This window comes from Schistocerca americana, chromosome 1, assembly GCF_021461395.2.
Source record: "Schistocerca americana isolate TAMUIC-IGC-003095 chromosome 1, iqSchAmer2.1, whole genome shotgun sequence".
Classification (NCBI taxonomy): domain Eukaryota; kingdom Metazoa; phylum Arthropoda; class Insecta; order Orthoptera; family Acrididae; genus Schistocerca; species Schistocerca americana.
Window position 1 is genome coordinate 812,242,939 of NC_060119.1, and position 19,857 is coordinate 812,262,795.

The window sequence follows — 19,857 nt, forward strand, 5'->3', positions numbered from 1 at the left end:
CCGGTAAATATGATGAAGCATATAATAGAATTTTTAGCCAATTAATATCAGTAATCAGTTAACACAAATGGAAAGAAGAAGATGAATTTTACATTTTTGCAAGGAACTCAACTGCATCACTAACACTGACCACTTGTTTAGAATAAATTCTGCTGACATATGAACTGCAGTTCACAGGACTTTCAGATAGCAGTTCAGGTATTTGGCTGAACATAGGGCACCTATAGTTTCAAATATAAACTGCTGATTTAAATGAACTGCTCTATTCAGATAATTGCCCAGCATTTTAACATCCACACTGCTGCATGCTGTTCCTCAATGCAGAAAGGGTGCACACATCTGTGCCATGTGACATCATCTGTTCTTTGTTCCAGCAAGCAAGAAGGAGTTGTGCACGAACCCCTTCAATCTTGTTCTATCCACTGAAAGTTGTTGGCTTATGAAATAATTAATATTTGGGCATCTTTTGTCAATGCATTCATGTATCTGTTCTCTCAAATGTCATGAGGCCTTCCAAAAGCTGTTTTGCCTGGTATAGTTCTTTCAAAACATTTTATCAGTATTCTCAAAGCAGGAATGACTAGGAGAGAAAACAAGCTGTAGAAACATGGATGAGTATGGGAAGGGTAGATGCTATCTTTAGGAAAAAAGACAAATAACTGTATGAATATTAAGAGCTTACATGGCAAGCTAGCACTTAGCAAAGAAGGGAATGCTAAATGGTGGAACAAATATACATGTCCCAGGAGGAGTGGTTAAAATTCATAGATATCATATAAATATTTGTCAATATGACAGGAATGATCATTTGAAGCAAAAGAGCCTAGCAAATGTGGGCTCTAAAATGCACACCTGAAGAGCTACAGGCACTACTTCATCTTCATTATTGTGAAACAATTCTCTTCTGATGTGAGCTCTTTACTTTCCGTATTTTGTTAGGTGGCAGTATGGACCAAAACAGCTAAAAATATCCTGTAAACATGAGCTCTAAAGTGCATACCTCAAGAGCTATGAGCACTTGCTCATCTTTGCTACAGTGAAATACATCTCTTCTACTGAACAGATGCTCATAGCTCTTAAAGTATGCATTTCAGATCCCATGTTTACTACAGAATTTTTTCTTGTTTTGGTCCATTCTATCACCCCCCAAAATATGGAAAGCAGAGTCCATGTTAGCTAGCTTTTTTTTTTTTATTTGAATGATCATTACTGTCATATCCCTGACTATTGATCATTTCTCTTGGGACACTATGAATAGAGGTTATATGTAAGGGAAACAAACTGGAGGGAAATATTTACAAAGATAAGAGGAAGCAGGTGCAGGTAAGATTGGAGATACGATACTGCGAGAAGGTGTTGACAGAACACTGAAAGACCTAAGTCTAAACAAGGTTCCTGGAATAGACAACATTCTCTAAGATTTATTTAGATACTTGGAAGAGCCAGCCATGAAAAAACTTTTCCAACTGGTTTGCAATGTTTATGTCACAGGTGAAATACTCTCAGACTTGAAGAAGGGTGTAATAATTCCAGTTTCAAAGAAGGCATGTTCTGACAAGTGTGAGTACTACTGAACAATCAGTTTGATGAGTCATGGCTGTCAAAATACTGACATGAATTATTTACAGAACAATGGAGAAACTGGTAGAAGCCAACCTTGGGGAAGATCAGTTTGGGAACACGTGAGGCAATACTGATTCTATAACTGATTTTAGATGATAGGCTAACGAAAGGCAAATCTATGTTTACAGGATTTGTAGACTTAGAGAAAGCTTTTGACACTGTTGACTGGAAATCTGACTTTGAAATTATGAAGGTAGCAGGGGTAAAATACGGGGAGTGAAAACTTAATTACAACTTGTACAGAAACCAAATGGCAGTTATAAGAGTCGAGGGGTAGGAAAGTAAAGGAATGGTTGAGAGGGGAATGAGACATAGTTGTTGCCTATCTGCAATGATTTTCAATACATTGAGCAAGTAGTAAAGGAAACCAAGGATAAATTTGGAAAAGGAATTAGAGTTCAGGGAGAAGAAATAAAAATTCTGAATTTTAATTCTGTCAATGGATGACTTGAAAGGAATGGATCGTTTCTTGAAAAGAGGTTACAAGGTGAACATCAATAAAATTAAAACAATAGTAACGGAATGTACCTGATTCAAATCAGCCAATAATTTAGCAAATTAGATTAGGAAATGAAGACAATGAAAGCAGTAGATGAGTTTTGATATTTGGGCAGCAAAATGAGTGACAATGGCTGAAGAAGACAGGATATAAAATGCTGTCTTGCAACAGTAAGAAAAATATTTCTGATAAAGAGAAATTGGTTACCACTGAATATAAATTTAAATGTTAGGATATCTTTTCAGAAGGTAATTGTCTGAAGTGCAGTCTTGTACAAAAATGAGAAGTGGACGATAAACAGTTCAGATTTAAAGAAAATAATAGGAGATTTTGGAATATGGTGCTACAGGAGAATGATGAAGATTACATGCACAGATAATATAATTAATGAACAGTTTCTAAATAAAGTTGAGAAGAAAAGAAATTTGTGGCACAAATTGATTAAAAGAAGTGGTCAGTTGATAGAATACATTCTGAGGCACCATGGAACTGTCAGTTTGGTAACAGAGGGAAGTATGGGGATACAAATTGTAGAGGGAGACCAAGGGATGAATATGGTAAGCAGGTTCTGATGGATATTGGTTGTTACTCATCACACAGGGATGGTACTGAGTTGCACACAGGCACAATGAAAATGACTGCTAATATATATTAAATCCTGGACTTCCCATTATTGGATATAGGTTGCAGTAGTTATGTGGAGATGAAGAGGCTTGCACATGACAGACTAGTGAAGAGCTGGATAAGACCAACTTTGGACTTAAAGACCACAAAAGTAACGTTTTCGAACAACTTCTCACTAAAGGAAAGAGCATTTATTGTGAAAAATAAAGTATTTAGAATTATGCTGTTTCCAAAATAGTATGCAGTTGGGGATGGCTTGTTGACAACAAATCTCAAGTCAGAAAGTAAAACAGAGATTGGAAGGAAAAAGTGATCTGTACTGTAATCTAACTTTGAACATAAATTATAAAACTCTTTAAAAATCTAATCTACATAACGGACAGACAGACAGGCGGTAACAACATTTTCAAACACAGATTTACATTGTTTTTCCTGAACAACTAGTTCAATACATGCACAAAAACGATTTGTTGCCAATTCAGTTTGTGACTGACTACTTACTTCTATTGAAAACTCTCTCTCTCTCTCTCTCTCTCTCTCTCTCTCTCTCTCTCTCTCTCTGTGTGTGTGTGTGTGTGTGTGTGTGTGTGCGCGCGTGTATGTGTGTGTGGGCGCGCGCGTGTGTGGGCACGCGCGCATATGTGCATGCATGTGTGAACAGTGTGTAGCTTTTTTTCTATTGGCCTATTCCACATCATGTCATTTGTCATGAATATTAAATAAGGGAACCATAAGAAAATGTAGCCATCTTAAAAATGAACCACAAACATGGAATTTTGGGTAAAATATGAATATTTATAAAACTATTAGAATAATTCTCATGAGGCATACCTTTTAAAATGTATAATTAAGACTGGAGGTAGATACAAAATGTCAAATTTTTTCACAGCATCACGTTTCTCCTTGCAAGCAGGACACGTCCAGCCAGTGATTCGTTCACCTGCTAAGTACAGTTTCAGGCAGTCCTAGAACACATAAGACCTGTTACTGAGAACCAACAGGACTGATAATGTATTACAAGGCTTTTATAATTTTTTATCAACAGTCTCAGTCATTTACATAAACAAATGAAATGTTCAGAATGAACAACAGCATACAGTTTCTTTCTTGGAATTAAGGTGCTGTAATATTTCCATAACAAATATTAATTATTTTTATTCTATAATATTTGTTAGTTACATTAGTTACATGTAACTGTATATATTACAGCACTTAAACAGAACTACAGGTTACAGGTCACAGAAAATAATTGTCACCCTACAAAATATAAATACTGCCAGTGTGCTACACAAAATACTGTGTCTTTTCTTTTTACGTATTAGTTAACGTTTGGGTGTTGCAATAGATTTTCATATAGTTGCAGTTTTGTCCAAAATGTAAGTTGACATACGTAAAACAGTTGTTTAATACCAACAGAATTGTGGAGACAATGTTTTGAGTACCACTGCCGAGACATTTAGACACTGTTAATGTTATAAGCTATTTATATAGCACAGTTATATAAATAACACAAAATAATGAATATTTTACTTTATTTACTTGCTACTATATTACTATCAAAACGAAACCTATTTTGGTGATTCAAAATTAGATAATAATGTACACCCCTCCCCCCGTGCCCCTTTAAGGCTGACCATGAAATACAACCAATTTCTCGGATGTATACTAAATTTTTAAGTAACTTTTTATTTCAAGTTGCTTTTTCCAATACTACTACTACTACTACTACCCCTGCTGCTGCTGCTGCTGCTGCTGCTAATAACATACTACTACTGGGTGAGCCTTAAATAACACATACAGAGTCTTGTTAATGTATTTATTTTTGTTCAAATTTGTATCACCATCAAGCTTCAAAACATTATTACTTACATCAAGCGAGCAGTTGTTATTATGTGGCAATGGAAGTGTCAAATTGGAAAATGTCTCATATGTTACTGATTCTTTGTCACATCTGAGGCACCTGACAGTTGATTTTTGCTGTCCATAAAACAGATCAACAATGAATGACTTGTTTTTCCTCTTAAACTCTATAAAATGCTTGCTCGCCTCATTCAAGACACTTTGGCTCTCATTTATTCGGGAATCATCTTTCTGAAAGAAAAGACACATCAAAGTAATATGCAAACACATCATAAACAACAAATGTATAAAAGAAGACTATTAATTCTCTCATTACAGTAAATAATGAACACTTTGAGGTCCACATTCTTTTCTTCTTGTACATCTCTTCCTAAATTGCAAAATGTGCTGAGTGTCACTATTTTCGTACCATGGCAACACAAAAACAGATCAAAGATTTCAGCTATATAAAGAACCTTGAAACAGGATGTAATCTGGAATGGTATTAGTGACTACCTCAAAATATATCGAGGCAACGATCAACGGTGTTCCTATACTGTTCTCACAGGATATTTTAAGTTGACTTTGCCATGTATTATTGCATCTTGTGTACAATTCTGCTGATGAGTGTTTCAAAGTAGTGCAATAAATTTATGTTGTTGGAGAATGATAATTTTATTACAGTTGAAAGAAATGTGGAGCATTTTTTCAAAACTCAATAAACACAAAAAAGAACATTTTTGAGGAAACACTTTTTAAAATATCTACTAATAAACGAGATAATTTAACAATTAACACATACTTTTTATGCTTGATTCCAACTGTGTGTTCGACTTTTATTCTTATTGTTGATTTCAGAATAGAGGGAGAAAATTTCCAAGTTTTTCCAAAAGTCAATAAATGAAAAGATGAAAGTTGGAAGTTTTGTTGATATAAACATTCAAATTGATTTTTTCCATTTTTTAATATTTAACATTAATTACAAAGACAGCTTCTTTATAGTTCATTTTGGACAGAAATAGAATAATGCGCAACAACATAAGACTTTAATATTATACATTTCTACAAATGTTTGATAAACAAAAGTGTAAAATAACAAACACTGCTGAAATACAACACAAAATACTGCTACAGCATTACTAAACCGGAACTCTATTGATCACTTTCAACAATGTCCTTATAAAACTCTTCTGCTCTTTCTGGTACATTAAAATGCCTGATAAGTTTTAAGACATTCTTTTTCTTTTCCTTGCTGACTGTGATATTCTTTTCCAATAAGGCTGCTTTCCTCTCTTCTAGGCTGTTGTTTCTGGATTTCCGTACCTCAACCAATAAAGGACAAAACAATACATTCTTCTCAGACTTTTCAAAAGCTTTCACTCACTGAGCAATCATTCTGAAAAGCTCCTTAGGTCACACAGCTTTTAATGGATTGGACTTGAGAGCATTTGCTTCCCAATCTTTACTTAATATCTTGATAATGCCATCTTGTTCCATCACTTTACAGTATTCAATCGGTGAAAGAATATCTTCCTTTTATTGGTAGTCTTTATCCAATCTACCAAACACACTGTCAGAATTATTGCTGTGACTGCGAATAGAGAAATAACGTATCAGCTAATTAAATTTTCTGCATTCTTCTTCTTCTTCTTCTTCTGTCATGCATTAGGCCTTCCCTCAGCCTGTTGCAGCTACACCTGGCCATCATTTTGCAGGTCTTCCAGTGCATCTTTTACCTTGCAGAAAGCTGGACAGAAAACCATACGACGAACTGTGACCACATACCGTATTTTTCAATTTGACTGGTCTCAAAATAAATGCATTTCATTAGACCATTTCCTGGTTTGGATGCCTAAAGACTGCTGACAAAGTCCAACGGCACGGGGGCTACTTGGCCGCATCCTTTCGGTCTTTCTGTTTTAGACCCAGTATATAACCAATTCTGTCCTTTGTCTGTACTTGGGAATGAATCAGAATGTACAAATCGTTTAGCCAAACGTGTCTTGAATATAATACTTCACCTATGGTGAGCTTTGGTGTTGTCCAATTCTGTTGTATATGCATGAATACTTTAACCACATTTGGATTTTCCTTCTCCATTATTGCATAGAACTTTTTTGCACAGAATGAAACCTGTGGTTTGTTATTAATTGATTATTTTTCTCCAGATCTGTTCCTTTTGAGAGTCTGCCTTTGGACACCCCTGATGTTGCTCAAAAGGTCGTGCCACATACAAGTACTGTCTGGCCATTTTTCTTACTTATGCTGTACTTTATTTCAATAACATTTTTTCTTTATGTTTCATTCGTGTTGTACATTCTCCCTGATAAATCTGGCTCGAACTAGGCAATAATCAGGAGTTAATGTTGTTGTGTAAACCACTAATTTATTTACATTGTTAGTTTTGGCAGCAAGTGCTTGCCTACAGTTTTTTATTGCAGAAAACTCTCTGACATTGCCATTGAAACTTATGTCCTACACTGCCAGTCTCCATTCAAGTCTCTCAGAAGCAAAGTACAGTTTGTGTTTATTGGCTTTTGCTTTAACTGGCAGAGAGCAAGCATCAAGTTTTGCAAAAACTCTTAGGTCTCAACACCCTATAACAACATAAAATACTGGCTTTCAACGAAACCATTTCAACAGGCCATGCATCATAAAAAGCTTGATTTGTAAATTTAAAAAATCTAAATTTTGAACAACTGAGCATTTACTGACTTTTTGAAAAACTGCTCCTCAAATGCCTGTGTTCTTGTTTGAAGAATGTGTGTGACATTTGTCTACTGGAGCCTTAAAATACTCAGGATACCGTTCAATGCAAACTAAATATTCCCACTATTAACAGAATGACACAGAGAAATATATTAGAATCATTCACAAAAAGCTTTTATTCCCTCAATTTAAAATAGATTCATGTGCATTGACATGTAGGGGCAATACAAAAGAGACAACCATTGTTATGTTTAAGATTTTTTTAAGGGTAAGGCATACGGTGATTGAAAGATAAAAGTTTCTATTAAACAATGGAAACTCCAGGTTGGAACATCAACAAGGTAGATTACCACTCACTCACACTGACTAGCAGACAGACAACAAAAAGACTTATATATTTAGCTTTCAGCAAAAGCCTTCTTCAAAAAGTAAACACACCCATATTCACACAAGGAAGCACATCTCAGGCACACATGACCAGTCTCAGCTGCCGGAGGTGGACAAGAGCTGTTAGTGTAACAGTCTTTTCACTGTGTCTGTCTGCAACTCAACACCTCATCTGAAAGGTTACAAGCAGTCCAGCTTGTCTCCTTCCATTAATAAGCTAACACTATCTGCTCCTTGTTATGACAGGAGATACGCGCGTCATACTATTCTCATAACTTTTTTTTTTTTACCCTGATTACCGAACTTGATTCTGAATGCTGTATTTCATAAAAAGTGCAGGTGTTGTCTGAAGTTATGTCAGTTTCGACAACGAGATTCGTGGGAACCTTGTAGTTTGTTTCCCCAGGAGTTGCGGAATGGCTGAGGTGCACAATTCTGGGAATAACAGCGCAGTCCGCTTGCCACTCAGAGGATTAAGTCCCTCATTTCCACTGTTGGTGGAGACAGCAGAGTGAGACTTGTGGGACTCCCTGTCACTGAAAGGAGGGCAGGATTTGTGGTGTTGTGGCATACAGTACTGTCTGTGCCCAGCTAGCTGGCCCACAACCTATTAACACCTGGAAAGAACTCAATGTTTCTCAAGAGGCCAGGCCTGTTCCTCCTACATTGGTACGATGAGTGGCAATATAACCTTTTCCCAAAACAGTTTCTATTAACGATTTGTTACGTTTGCACCAAAGTGGAGAAATTTTTCTCTCTTCAGATGCATTAAAAAAAAAAAGTTTTAATGGAAGTGATTCATAACTGAATTTACATGACTACACTGTCCAAACAAAATCTTATGACTAAATTATTTTCTCATTTGTTACAAATCAGAATTCCATCAGTGAATACAAGTACACTTGCAAATGCAACTATATAGTGTGATGGTATTACATAGTCCAGTCACATTAATGTGATAACCACCTATGTTCGACATCTATGTACAATAACCACTCACAGATGGCAGGAGGCACCACTAGCAGTGGATGGTATATGAAGTGTGTTGGGGGATGTGGAAAACAGTGCAGTTGTTGTCGTAATGTGGAAATGCAACAATTTATCTAATGTCCAAAAGAGTTTATGACTGGCAAGGGTGGAAGTATTTCAGAAATGGCCAAGTTTGTAAAATGTTCATGTACCGCAGTGGTTAGAGTATAGTGTGGATGGCAAAATGGCGTAATCCAAAACCAGCGCTAAGGCAACTGTGGTTCAACACAGGCAATAGATGGTGGATGAACGATGGCTGCGAAGATGTGCACGGGGAAACAGAACTGTAATTGTCAAGCAACTGACCACCCAGATGATCCAAGTGCTTACAACAGTGTCTTCTCCTCAATAACCATTCAGTGAATGTTGCTGTGTATGGAACACTGCAGCATGTGTCTGGTTCATGCCACCCATATTATCTGCTATTCTTTGGCAAAAATGGCTGCAATTTGCATACCAACACTCTAGCTGGACGTCCACTGGGTTGTGAAAGGTGGCCTTTGCATAAGAATCACATTTTATGCTCCATCGGACAGATGATTGTTGGAGTGTATGGTGTAAATGTCTCAAAGCAAACATCCTGCAACAATCATTAGAGTGTTATGTTCTAGGGAATGTTTTTGTTGTATTCCAGTGGGTGATATCGTCATTCTGAAAGGTACAATGAATCAACACAAGAACGCATCCATCTTCTGAGATCACGTCCACTCCCACATGCAGTTTGTTTTTCCTCAGCCCAATGGCATCTAGTGACAGTACAACTCAATGACACACAGCTCACTGTGTACGTACATGGTGCAAAGAGCACCACGATGAGTTTACCAAACTCCCGTGTCTTAACAATTTCACAGTTCCAGCACCTTCCTGAACTTTTGAGTTGAAAAATTGAAGAAAAGTTTCGTTGCTGAATGCCTGCAGTAACAATGGCTCCATATAGGAACACTGAATATATTTATTAACCATTATAAAAAACGGAATCTATTAATCTACATCTACATTTATACTCCGCAAGCCACCAAACGGTGTGTGGTGGAGGCACTTTACGTGCCACTATCATTACCTCCCTTTCCTGTTCCAGTCGCGTATGGTTCACGGGAAGAACGACTGCCGGAAAGCCTCCATGCACACTCGAATCTCTCTAATTTTACATTCGTGATCTCCTCGGGAGGTATAAGTAGGGGGAAGCAATATATCCGATACCACTTCCAATCATTTTGATTGAAAACAACAGAATATATACAAAGCTATTAATTGAATTGTTCTCAGTGTTGCCACAAGCTGCTCAAAGCTAAATTCTCCAATTTCCAGAGACTGTTTTAGCATTTTTTTCCCTGACAAATTTTGAGATGTGAAGGTTAAGTGAATAGGTAAGCTGACAAAAACATGTAAAGACTTCTGTATTTCTGAATGTGTTATTAACTCTAATTTTGAATGAACAGCAAGTTATTGTCCCCTTTACAGGATTTATGATCTGAAGAGTAAGTAAATAGGAAAACTGTGAAAATAAGAGCCATTTTTAGCTAAAGGGTTTCTATGTTTATTAACAAATTGACTTGAGCTTCAAATTAACTGCATATTTTTGTTTCTTCTCCCATACACATGAACTTATCAGGCAAGTCAATGCGCCAGTTAGGACAAGAAACATAAAACAACAAAACATTAAAGCTCCCAAAATAAAAATGACAGCACTGGGTATGCACAGTGACATTTTATCTGCCAAAAAATACTCAGTGTTTTGTCAAACAAACAATTAAAATCAATCAATGATAGCCAGTCAAAATTCCTTTGTGAGAGAAGTAATTTCTTCATTAATTCCATGCATTTAGGGACCCTCCTGGACAGTGTCCATGAGTTTTTGGCCTTCAATTGATAAACTTGCTGGGTGATGGACGTCTTTCATCTAGCGCTCTGGACTTCTTCATCTTCTTCACATTCTTCTGCTTTAAAGCCTCTCACTAGTGCAATAGTTCAAAATCATTCTCTTGCTTGTGTCAGTCTTGAAGACAATGACAGCTGATTTCAGGCTTTCATACACTTGAAGTATGGCTACAAATGACTTGGCTTCATGAGTGACTATCATACACCATTAACGAGAAAAAACTTGGTCTATGAAGGTTTGACCATGGCTTTGAATAAGAACCTTTTGAAGAAAGCTAAGCAAATGCTGACAGGTTGTAGTGATTCAAGAACTTCTGCATAAATTCTAGAACCACTCGGCCTTCTACCATCTCAAACACACAATATTTTAGATACGAGTGTGAGAAAGTGGAATCCTACCTACAGCATGTCACATGTTTGTGTGTGCAGGTTGGAAATGAGTTGCGAGCAGAATGGAGATGCAGCGGCCGAACTGCACCAACAAGTACTTGCCGATCAATCCATGGAAGTTTAGTGAAAGTGGACAGAAGAACCACGGAGTGTTTATGCTACTCTGTTCTAATTGTGTTTTGACCATTGTTATAGTAACGTGAAAAAAACTTTTGTCTTAGTGTTGTTGAAGGGAAGATATATATTTGGATCCATGTTGAGAATGAACATGGTTATTAAGCCAACCTTCTCTTACATGTAAATTAACTTTATATCTGACGTTGTGACACTAACCCGTATTTATTTATGTGAAGAGTGGGATTTTGTAAAATGTCTGAAGTTCAAATATACATCGTTGGTAGAATCAAATGAAACTTTGTACATCTACTTATTTTTATAAGCAGCAAAAGTCTTGAGAAATTCCTGTAACTAGTAACACACTTCGGAGAAGAAGAGAAAAAGAGTTTGCAGCGGCAGGCTAACCAGCAAGGAAGGTCGGCCGAACATCTCAAATAAGTCATCTCATTAAAGAAGTGGAAGTTTGCATGCATACTTCAACACTTTAAGTTGTCCAAACCGTTAGAACATGGTGACCTGTGTGAAAGGACGGAAGAAAACAGGAATTTCGAGACGAAAACGAGAGGAAAAGTTATCATATGTTGCCAAAGCAACCGAGCATACTAAGCAGAAAATCTCAACGTGTTAAAGACCAAGAAGAAATATGCCTAGAACAGTCCGAATAAGAAGATTCAGTGCGGCGGGGAGTATACAGCTCTCCCACGCATCACGGGGACGCAGACGCAGAAACCAACATCTGAGACCACTGGCACAAGTTGCTGTTCACCGGTGCTGACCTGCTTACACACATCCACTCATTTATGCAGCGAGAACTCTATGCTAGTTGAGTGTGAAACAAAACTTAATTACTGTAATAACAAGTGTACTGAATACTGTGGAGTGAATCTTTACTGTGTATTTATTATAATTACAATTAGCATTAAATGCTTACAAGGTTTGCAGCCTACAGGAGTATGGATAACATACAGCAAGCCAAGGCTATGAAAGTTAGCAAAAAGGACCTGACTGGTCTGAGTTAGTAAATCTGATCAAAACTTTAAATTCTAAATTAGATGCCCAGAGTGAAGCTTCAAATGCTCAAATGCAACTCTAAGTACAGAGCTAGGTTTAGTACATTCTAGTTTAAATGCTCAGAGTGAAGTTCTAAATAACCAGAGTGAAACCTTAAATAATCAAGCAACCAATATGGTTTTGTTAAGTGCCAAAGTTGACTCACAGAGCGAAGAATTTAGTAATATATGCGAAGGCATGGAGGCTTTAAAGAATGAATTTGACACCTTAAATAGTAAAGTAGAGGATTTGAAATTAGACTTAAAGAATGAATTAACTCATTCCTTGAACATTCATGTCAATCAACTGTTCACTGACTTTAGTCTGAAACAGAATGATAAATTTCAGGATTTAACAAAAAGGCTAGAATTGAATATTGAAGACAAATGAAATAGTGTGGAATCAGAGATTAATGAAAAGTTAGGATCCTTTGAAAATGTGTACAATGTTAAATTCAATGCTGTAAAGCAAGGGTTGAGTATTTTGAGAGAGAGTGTCGATAAGCAAGATAACTTGATGCCAATTATCCAATCACAAATTACAAGTGTAAATACAAGAGTGGGTAATGTGGAAAGGAACTTCAAAGAGGAATTACCGAACTCTGATATCATAAATATAAATAATTTGGAGGAACAGGTGGCAGAACTTATAGATCGGAAAGTTTCTGAGAAAGTAACATCCGTAAACGTATCTCCTATTTTATCTTCTGAACTTAGTGATACCAAGAAAGTTATAGATGACCTGTGGAGAGAATTCAAACTTATCCAGAATAAAGCAGACAAAGGGGTAACTTCACATAATGTAGTATTAACTAGTGAAGTAATGACTGATCTACAATGGGGGGCAAATTCCAGATTATCCAGGCAATTTCCTAAATTTAAGCCAGACAGTTAAGTACATCCGACCCATTTTGTGGAAGGATTCAATCAAGCTTTGCCAAAGAATTGGGAAGATACTAAAAAGATCGAATTTGCTATGGGGTACCTACTAGGAGAGGCATCAGAATGGGGAACCGCAAAATATCGAGAATTTTTCTTCTTGGGGAAACTTCCGAAAGAATTTTAAAGAGAAATACTGGTCTGCCAGTGCACGAGAAAAGGTAATATCAGATCCATAGGACCCGGGAGAAGTCATATATCCCCCAGGAATGTTAACATTCTGTGTTAACAGGCAGAGTGATGACTGTCGGATCCCGAGTTGTTTTTGGTGTTTCTTCCAAAATAGTTTTCCTGCACCGAATTCCTTTAAAATCTTAAACTATTCTGTCATCTATTCCTAAAATCTTTCCAATAATTTTATTACTTAGAAAACCGGATATAACAATCAAGTAGAAAACTATCCAGGTGAATCACAGAATAAGAAGGAAATTGGTATTGACATGAAAATAAAATAAATGGAATATTATGTTTGTAGAAAATACAATAATGTGACTAGTTGAACAACTAATATACTGTAGTGTATAGATTTTTTATTTTGTATGGAATACTTTATACCTTTTGTGAGATGTGGTATAGATGGAAGGGTTTGTATCAATTTTGAAAGGGTTGGTTGCATAGATAAAAGCATGGTTTACGAGAACACATAAATCATGGCTAACACAAAACATACATCACACCTTTCAAACAACCGTCACAAACATGTGTGTCTGATTCTTCATAACTTGCCGTTTCCATAGGGTTGCTAAGATTTCCTTTGGGACCTCAAGGGTGAAGGTGGGGATGTCCATTCTGTAGGAGACGATTTAACACCAAACCTCCTCTGGCGTCTCACTCAAGTACCTATGAAGAGAGGATCCTGGAGAAGAGAGGTGGGAAGGGTTTCCTGTCTTTGAGGCTATCTTCTTTCTCTTCTTTGATATTAGCAACCACATCTATTTTTTTACTTTCTTACTTCTCATTTGAGGAACTATCTATTTTTTCCCTCTTTCCATATTCACTAACTTCTATTGCTGAAGTCCTTCCTTGTTTCCATGGTTTCTAATAACCTATATCTTATCTTTAGATAAGAAGGCTGAAGAATCAGACTACATGAACACACATCCGCATACACACAAGAATACCCTTATACACAAACTTTGAAATTACAGACAACAAACCTGTCATGATGTGAGAAACTGCCAAGTGTTGTAGGGGGAAAGATATGTGTACATCTGGAGATATGCACACATCATTTTTATGATGGTTCTACATCATTTTTTTACAATTTTATATATACAAAGAGGGGTATATAAAGAAAGAATAATGGCAATGAACTCACGTGCAAAGAGAGAAAAGAGCATGTGAGTCTGCGGAATAACTATAAAGCAGTAATGAGCATGGGATAGGCAAGGAAGAGGCGTGAGCAAAGAAGGAGAATGTAAGCAAGAGTGGCATTGATCGTGATAGTCATTTAAGAAAAGTCATTATAATAAATACTCTGATAAAGTGATGAATAGTAGGATAGTGGGACTTGTATTATAGGTAGACATAGTATCTACTAAGAGTATAGAAGTTGAGTAGAAGAGGAGGACTCTAGGGAATAGATGATGTATTAAGAAGTGAAAGTGAAGTTTGAGACAGATTTATATCTTAACCAGAAAATACTTGATTAGGTTATACATAGAAGTGTACACTAGGCTAATGGACAGTGAGGCCTACTCAGAAAAGATAAAGGGGGCGTACCCGGAATTTACTGAGTATACAGGGCAGGCGTACCTACATGGAGATAGGATGACCTGTGGCCTAAAAAATAGGAATGTTTTATAAAGGGGCGTACCAACCAGAATGGAAAGAGGAAGAGCACTCAAAAGGTCAACACTCAAGTAAGGTATACGTACTGATCCTAGCAGAAGGGGACAGTATTGTGACAGAAGTCACACATTTTATAGGAATTATCCTAGAAAGTGTGAATTCTATACAAAACTAGCATTATTACATTTCATGTAAATAAATAAGTGTCAAAAAGAATGCTTTCCTTTTTCCCAGAGTTCCTCCAAACTACAAAAAATAATAGAACTAGTACATACTAATGAAAAGGTAGCACAAAGAATAAGACTAGAAAATAGATTAATCAAGTGTCATAAACACCTAAATTAGAAATAAGGAAAGAGTCCTCATGATTCCTAAATACTAGCCAATCTTACTAAATCACGAATAAACACTCAGGTCTTGATACCAAAGTAAAGTGAGAATAGAATAAAGAGATACTCAGCTAAAGATTGTTCTAGAGAAAACAAAAAGTTGTTATTGAAATGGAAGATGTATATATAAACCTATGAGGGAAATGTATACCGCTAAAATGTAAAATGTTGTTATGTGCGATACTACGAACATAATGATTATGTATAAAATATCACGTGTTCGTGAGTGGGGAGGATATTGCTGAGGCATTTATCATAGCAGTGCAATGCCAACTGTCTACCCATTTCATAGGAGCCTGCTACCAACATCCAGAGCCTCAAAAGTCACTTCATTCTGCACCAATGCGTTGTCATGGAAATGTTTTCCTGCCAAATGCTTTATGAGATGGAAGAGATTGTCACAAATGCTAGCCAGATTTCTCTCTCTTTTCCGCCTTGAACTTATTACTGATGAGAGAGAGAGTAGACTTCGAGATCTGAAAGTGTTCTGAAAAACTAATTCACAGTTCATGAAGAGAAACAAAGAGCTCTCAGGATTGTTGCATCTCGCGCACTGTATACGGTCTGCCGACAGACCCTGTGCTTCCCACGCCCTTGCGTCTTACACTGTTACACTGTGGTAGTGACACTTGAGCAGCAAGTGATCAGGTCATTGTTACAAAGGGGTGCAGTGGATTATTGAGAAAAATTAAGTGAAATTCATAACATAAAATACTGTAGTGGACAGCACTACATATGTACTTGCTTATTGAGTCTGGACAAAGAATAAGATATGGAATAATAATATGGGCACAAAATTGTAGTTTGTAGTACGAATTGACCAAAATTCAATTTAAGCAGTAGATTTGTTGACATACTTCAGCAAGAACCAAATGTCTAGTATTGATTAACCGAGTTATCGGTGTATCAGATATCAAAATAACGGGGTTTACTGTATTTGTTTCGTAATGGTGATGGTACGTTTCAAGATGACAGGTCCCTGTTCACACAGATCACATCACCCAGGACTGGTTCTGTGAGCAAGAGTGTAAACTGGCACATCTCCCCAGGTGACCAAAGTCACCAGATCTCAACATTATTGAGTCTTTGTGGTCTACTTTGGAAAGAAGGATGTATGTTCGCTGTCCGCCTCCATCGTTATTATCTGAACTTGCCACTATTTTGCAGGAAGAATTGTGTAAGATTCCCTATATTTATCCCCTCCCAAATGTCTGGAGCTGTTGTGGGTTCCAAAGGCTTTCTTACAGTGTATTTAGCATGGTAACATGTTACATTTTTGGTATTTCCATATTTTTGTCCACCGACTGTATTACCAATATGTGTGATGGTATCGTTGCAATGGTCATCTCACGGTTTGCTAGCAGTTTCTACATAAATGATGATAATGTCAATATGTAAACTGCAGTAACATACGATTTTAGAATGGAACTGTTGACAGCTATTCTCTGTTAATAAGTAATAGTGGCTGAGGGCACAAATTAGTATGGCATACAACTTTTTTTCTTTTTGTCTGCCAACACAGCTGGAGTTCTAGGGAACAACAGCTGAAAATTATACTGAATGACAAAGTGTGCATTTTGTAGTTGTTTTGGATCATCATTTATGCAGAAGACTAATGAGGACCATTTTGCTCATGTTTTGCATGGAAGTGATGGTTGCAGATGTAAAAATTGTGCCTGGATTGCCTGTCCATACAAGTACTGGAACCATCATGTTTTGCAGCACTGCTACATTTTGATAGGAGCTTCGACAATTATTTGCTTTACTAAGGCACTGAGACTAGTGGAAAAAATAGTGTAACTCCAGTGGGACAATGCACCGTATCATATTAACTCAATGGTCAGTCATCCACTTCAATCATTAAGTGATTACTCAAAACTAAGAAAAATATGAAAAGGGGGGGGGGGGGGGGGGAGGCAGAGAAACATTGTATGACAATGACTTTCTCCAAATCTCCAACAATGCTCGAATAGCTTGTGGACAGTAGTAATCATCCATCAGTGAAAACAAAGGAAAGGGATAAAAGAAAGATAATTGATTAGTTAATTAAGATAGTCAGTGAAAATTTTGTATGAGGATATGATGAAAAACAAGAAGACAAGACAATGAACTGACGATATACAGCACCAGAGAAGTTAGAAGTGGCAGAGAGGATTGTCAGCAAGACAGAAATGAACAATGAAAGTAAGCTGATGGCCTGTTGCAGTCAGAAAGTAAGTACATGCTGTAGAGAAGCTGGTGTGTAAGAATTAAATGAAGGAGTACAAAATTACTAACTTCAGACAGTGTAACAGAAATAAACATTAAAAACTGGTTGTCAACAGAAACAGTATAACAGATAGAAATATTACCAGCTTCTTTAAATCTTCATGTAGCCAATCCATAAGTACAGTGAGGAATTCATTTGAATCTTGTTGTTGAGATGTTCGAAACTGCTCTCGGAAACGTCCAACCACTGCCTAAAACAGAAGAAACAGAACTAACAGTACTGGAAAGCTACCCCATAATTATAAAGAGTTTTCTATAATTTTCAAAAAATAATTATCAAATTCAGAGATACAGATACCAAGATTCAAAATTATAACAAGTTTTAATCTCTATTGACATCCCATGATACAAAATACCTCCTTGTGCATTTATATTACAATGTCCTGCTACACGTTTATTGTCTGAAGGTTGAACCACCAGAGTAAGATGTGTGAAACTTTTTATGTGGAAGTTCAAAAGCAAGAAAAACTACTGACAAGACATGCAGCAAAAATTAGTAAATATCTAAACTCTGACAAGATACACGAATTATTTCAAGTAATTATAATAAACACGTTTAAGGTGAAATACAACTTCTCAGTGGCAAAATACACAGCCAGTATATAGTAATGCCCTAGGCAGTATGGTTGTATGAAACTGAATCCATTCAGTGCTTTAATTTCAACGCTGACAAAAAATTAACTTATGATATGGTTGGAGAGTTTTGAAGGTGTTTGCAATTGTTGTTATGTAACACTGATATACAAATGGATTTTTTCCTTGAACATGCTCAATGGAAGAAAATCACTGAATTTATATTACTTAATACTTACCGAAGTTAAGAGTAATATGGATAACCATACAACAAAATTAACATTACTAGGCAATAATGAAGATGTGAATACCTGATTTATCTGTTGAATTTTTAGAGATGGCCATCCTAATAATAGCATCAGGGGAGAAGAGCTGCTCAGTTTAACAACAAGTCTTTCACAACATATTTGTTGTATTAAATGTTCTCAAATGCACTGGCGTAGAAGTGCCCACTGTGACCAGATATTCCATTGAAGTGAATGATGAAATGTCACTTTTGGTCCGACTGTGGATTTTTGAACAGAAATCATGATGTACGAAGTGTGTTCAAAAAATTCCGGAACATTCGTAATTTTGCACCAATGGCATGTTGGAGCGAAACTCACTTATGGTTCAGTGGTGTATGGAGTACAGCATTGTGTCACACAGTTTTTGAATTTTGAGATGGCAGAGTTAGAGGAGCAATGTGTCTGCATTAAATGTTGCATGAAACTCAAGAAAACATTTACAGAGACACGCCAAATGATGGAGAAAGCCTACAGTGACGAGTGCTTAACGCCGTACTCAGTGTTACGAATGGTTCACATGGTTTAAAAAAGGCTGGATGAAAGTTAAAGATGACCCTTATTCAGGACGCCCTCAGATGTCTGCCAATGACGCTCATGAGAGGAATGTCAACGGAATTGTGTGTACCATTTGAAGACTGACTGTCTGAGAGACTGCAGAAGAATGTAACCTTTCAGTTTGAACATGTCATGAAATTCTGACACAGCATCTTGGAATGCATTGTGCTGCTGCCAAATTTGCCCCATGGCTCATGAGTCAATACCAGAAAGACTTTCACCTCACAATTTGTGAAGAGCTTTTGGATTGAGCAAATGAGAATGACATGTTCCTAAAGAGTATCATAACTATTGATGAGACATGTCTCTATGGTTATGATGTTGAGACTAAGGTTCAATCATCACAATGGGTCTGAAAAGGTTCTCCAAGACAAAAATGTTCTTCAGGTCAGGTCAAATGTCAAAGCCATGCTGACATGCTGATAATTTTCTTGGACTTTAAGGATTAGTTCATCATCAATTCATGTCACAGGGACAAACTGTTAATTGATTGTAGTGTTGGGACGTGTTGCAATGCCTGTGAGGAAATGTGAAATGGAAACAGCCTGAAATGTGGCAAGACAATTCACAGTCCTTGCACATGATAACACTTCTACACATTCATGCTCAATAAATGAAACCACTGTGCTGCTCTATACTCTCCAGACCTGGCCCCTATGAACTTCTTTTTTTATTTCCAAAGTTGAAAACCCCATTGAAAGGACAAAGATTTGCAACAATAGATGACATAAAAGAAAACTTGCAGATGGCGCTTCGGAATTCAGTAGGCACACAAAGACTGCTTCCAGAAGTGGAAACAGCATTGCGAGTGGTGTATCAATTGTGGAGGAGAGTATTTTGAAGGAGACCATGCACAATAAGTAAAAGGTAAGGGAAGAAAAATCTTGTGAACAAAGTTCCAGAATTTTCTG

General features: G+C 36.8%; 1 protein-coding gene across 1 annotated transcript in view; it reads right to left on the minus strand.

Annotated features, from left to right (window-relative positions):
* The window catches only part of LOC124545982 (ubiquitin carboxyl-terminal hydrolase 8), a 226,904-nt gene that overhangs the window by 17,842 nt on the left and 189,205 nt on the right, over positions 1-19,857 (minus strand). Inside the window, exons 13-15 of the mRNA XM_047124950.1 lie at positions 17,615-17,722; positions 4,616-4,837; positions 3,578-3,711 (exon numbers count right to left, since the gene is read on the minus strand). Of these exons, the coding sequence (XP_046980906.1) occupies positions 3,578-3,711; positions 4,616-4,837; positions 17,615-17,722 (464 nt within the window). The remainder of the gene's footprint in view (positions 1-3,577; positions 3,712-4,615; positions 4,838-17,614; positions 17,723-19,857) is intronic.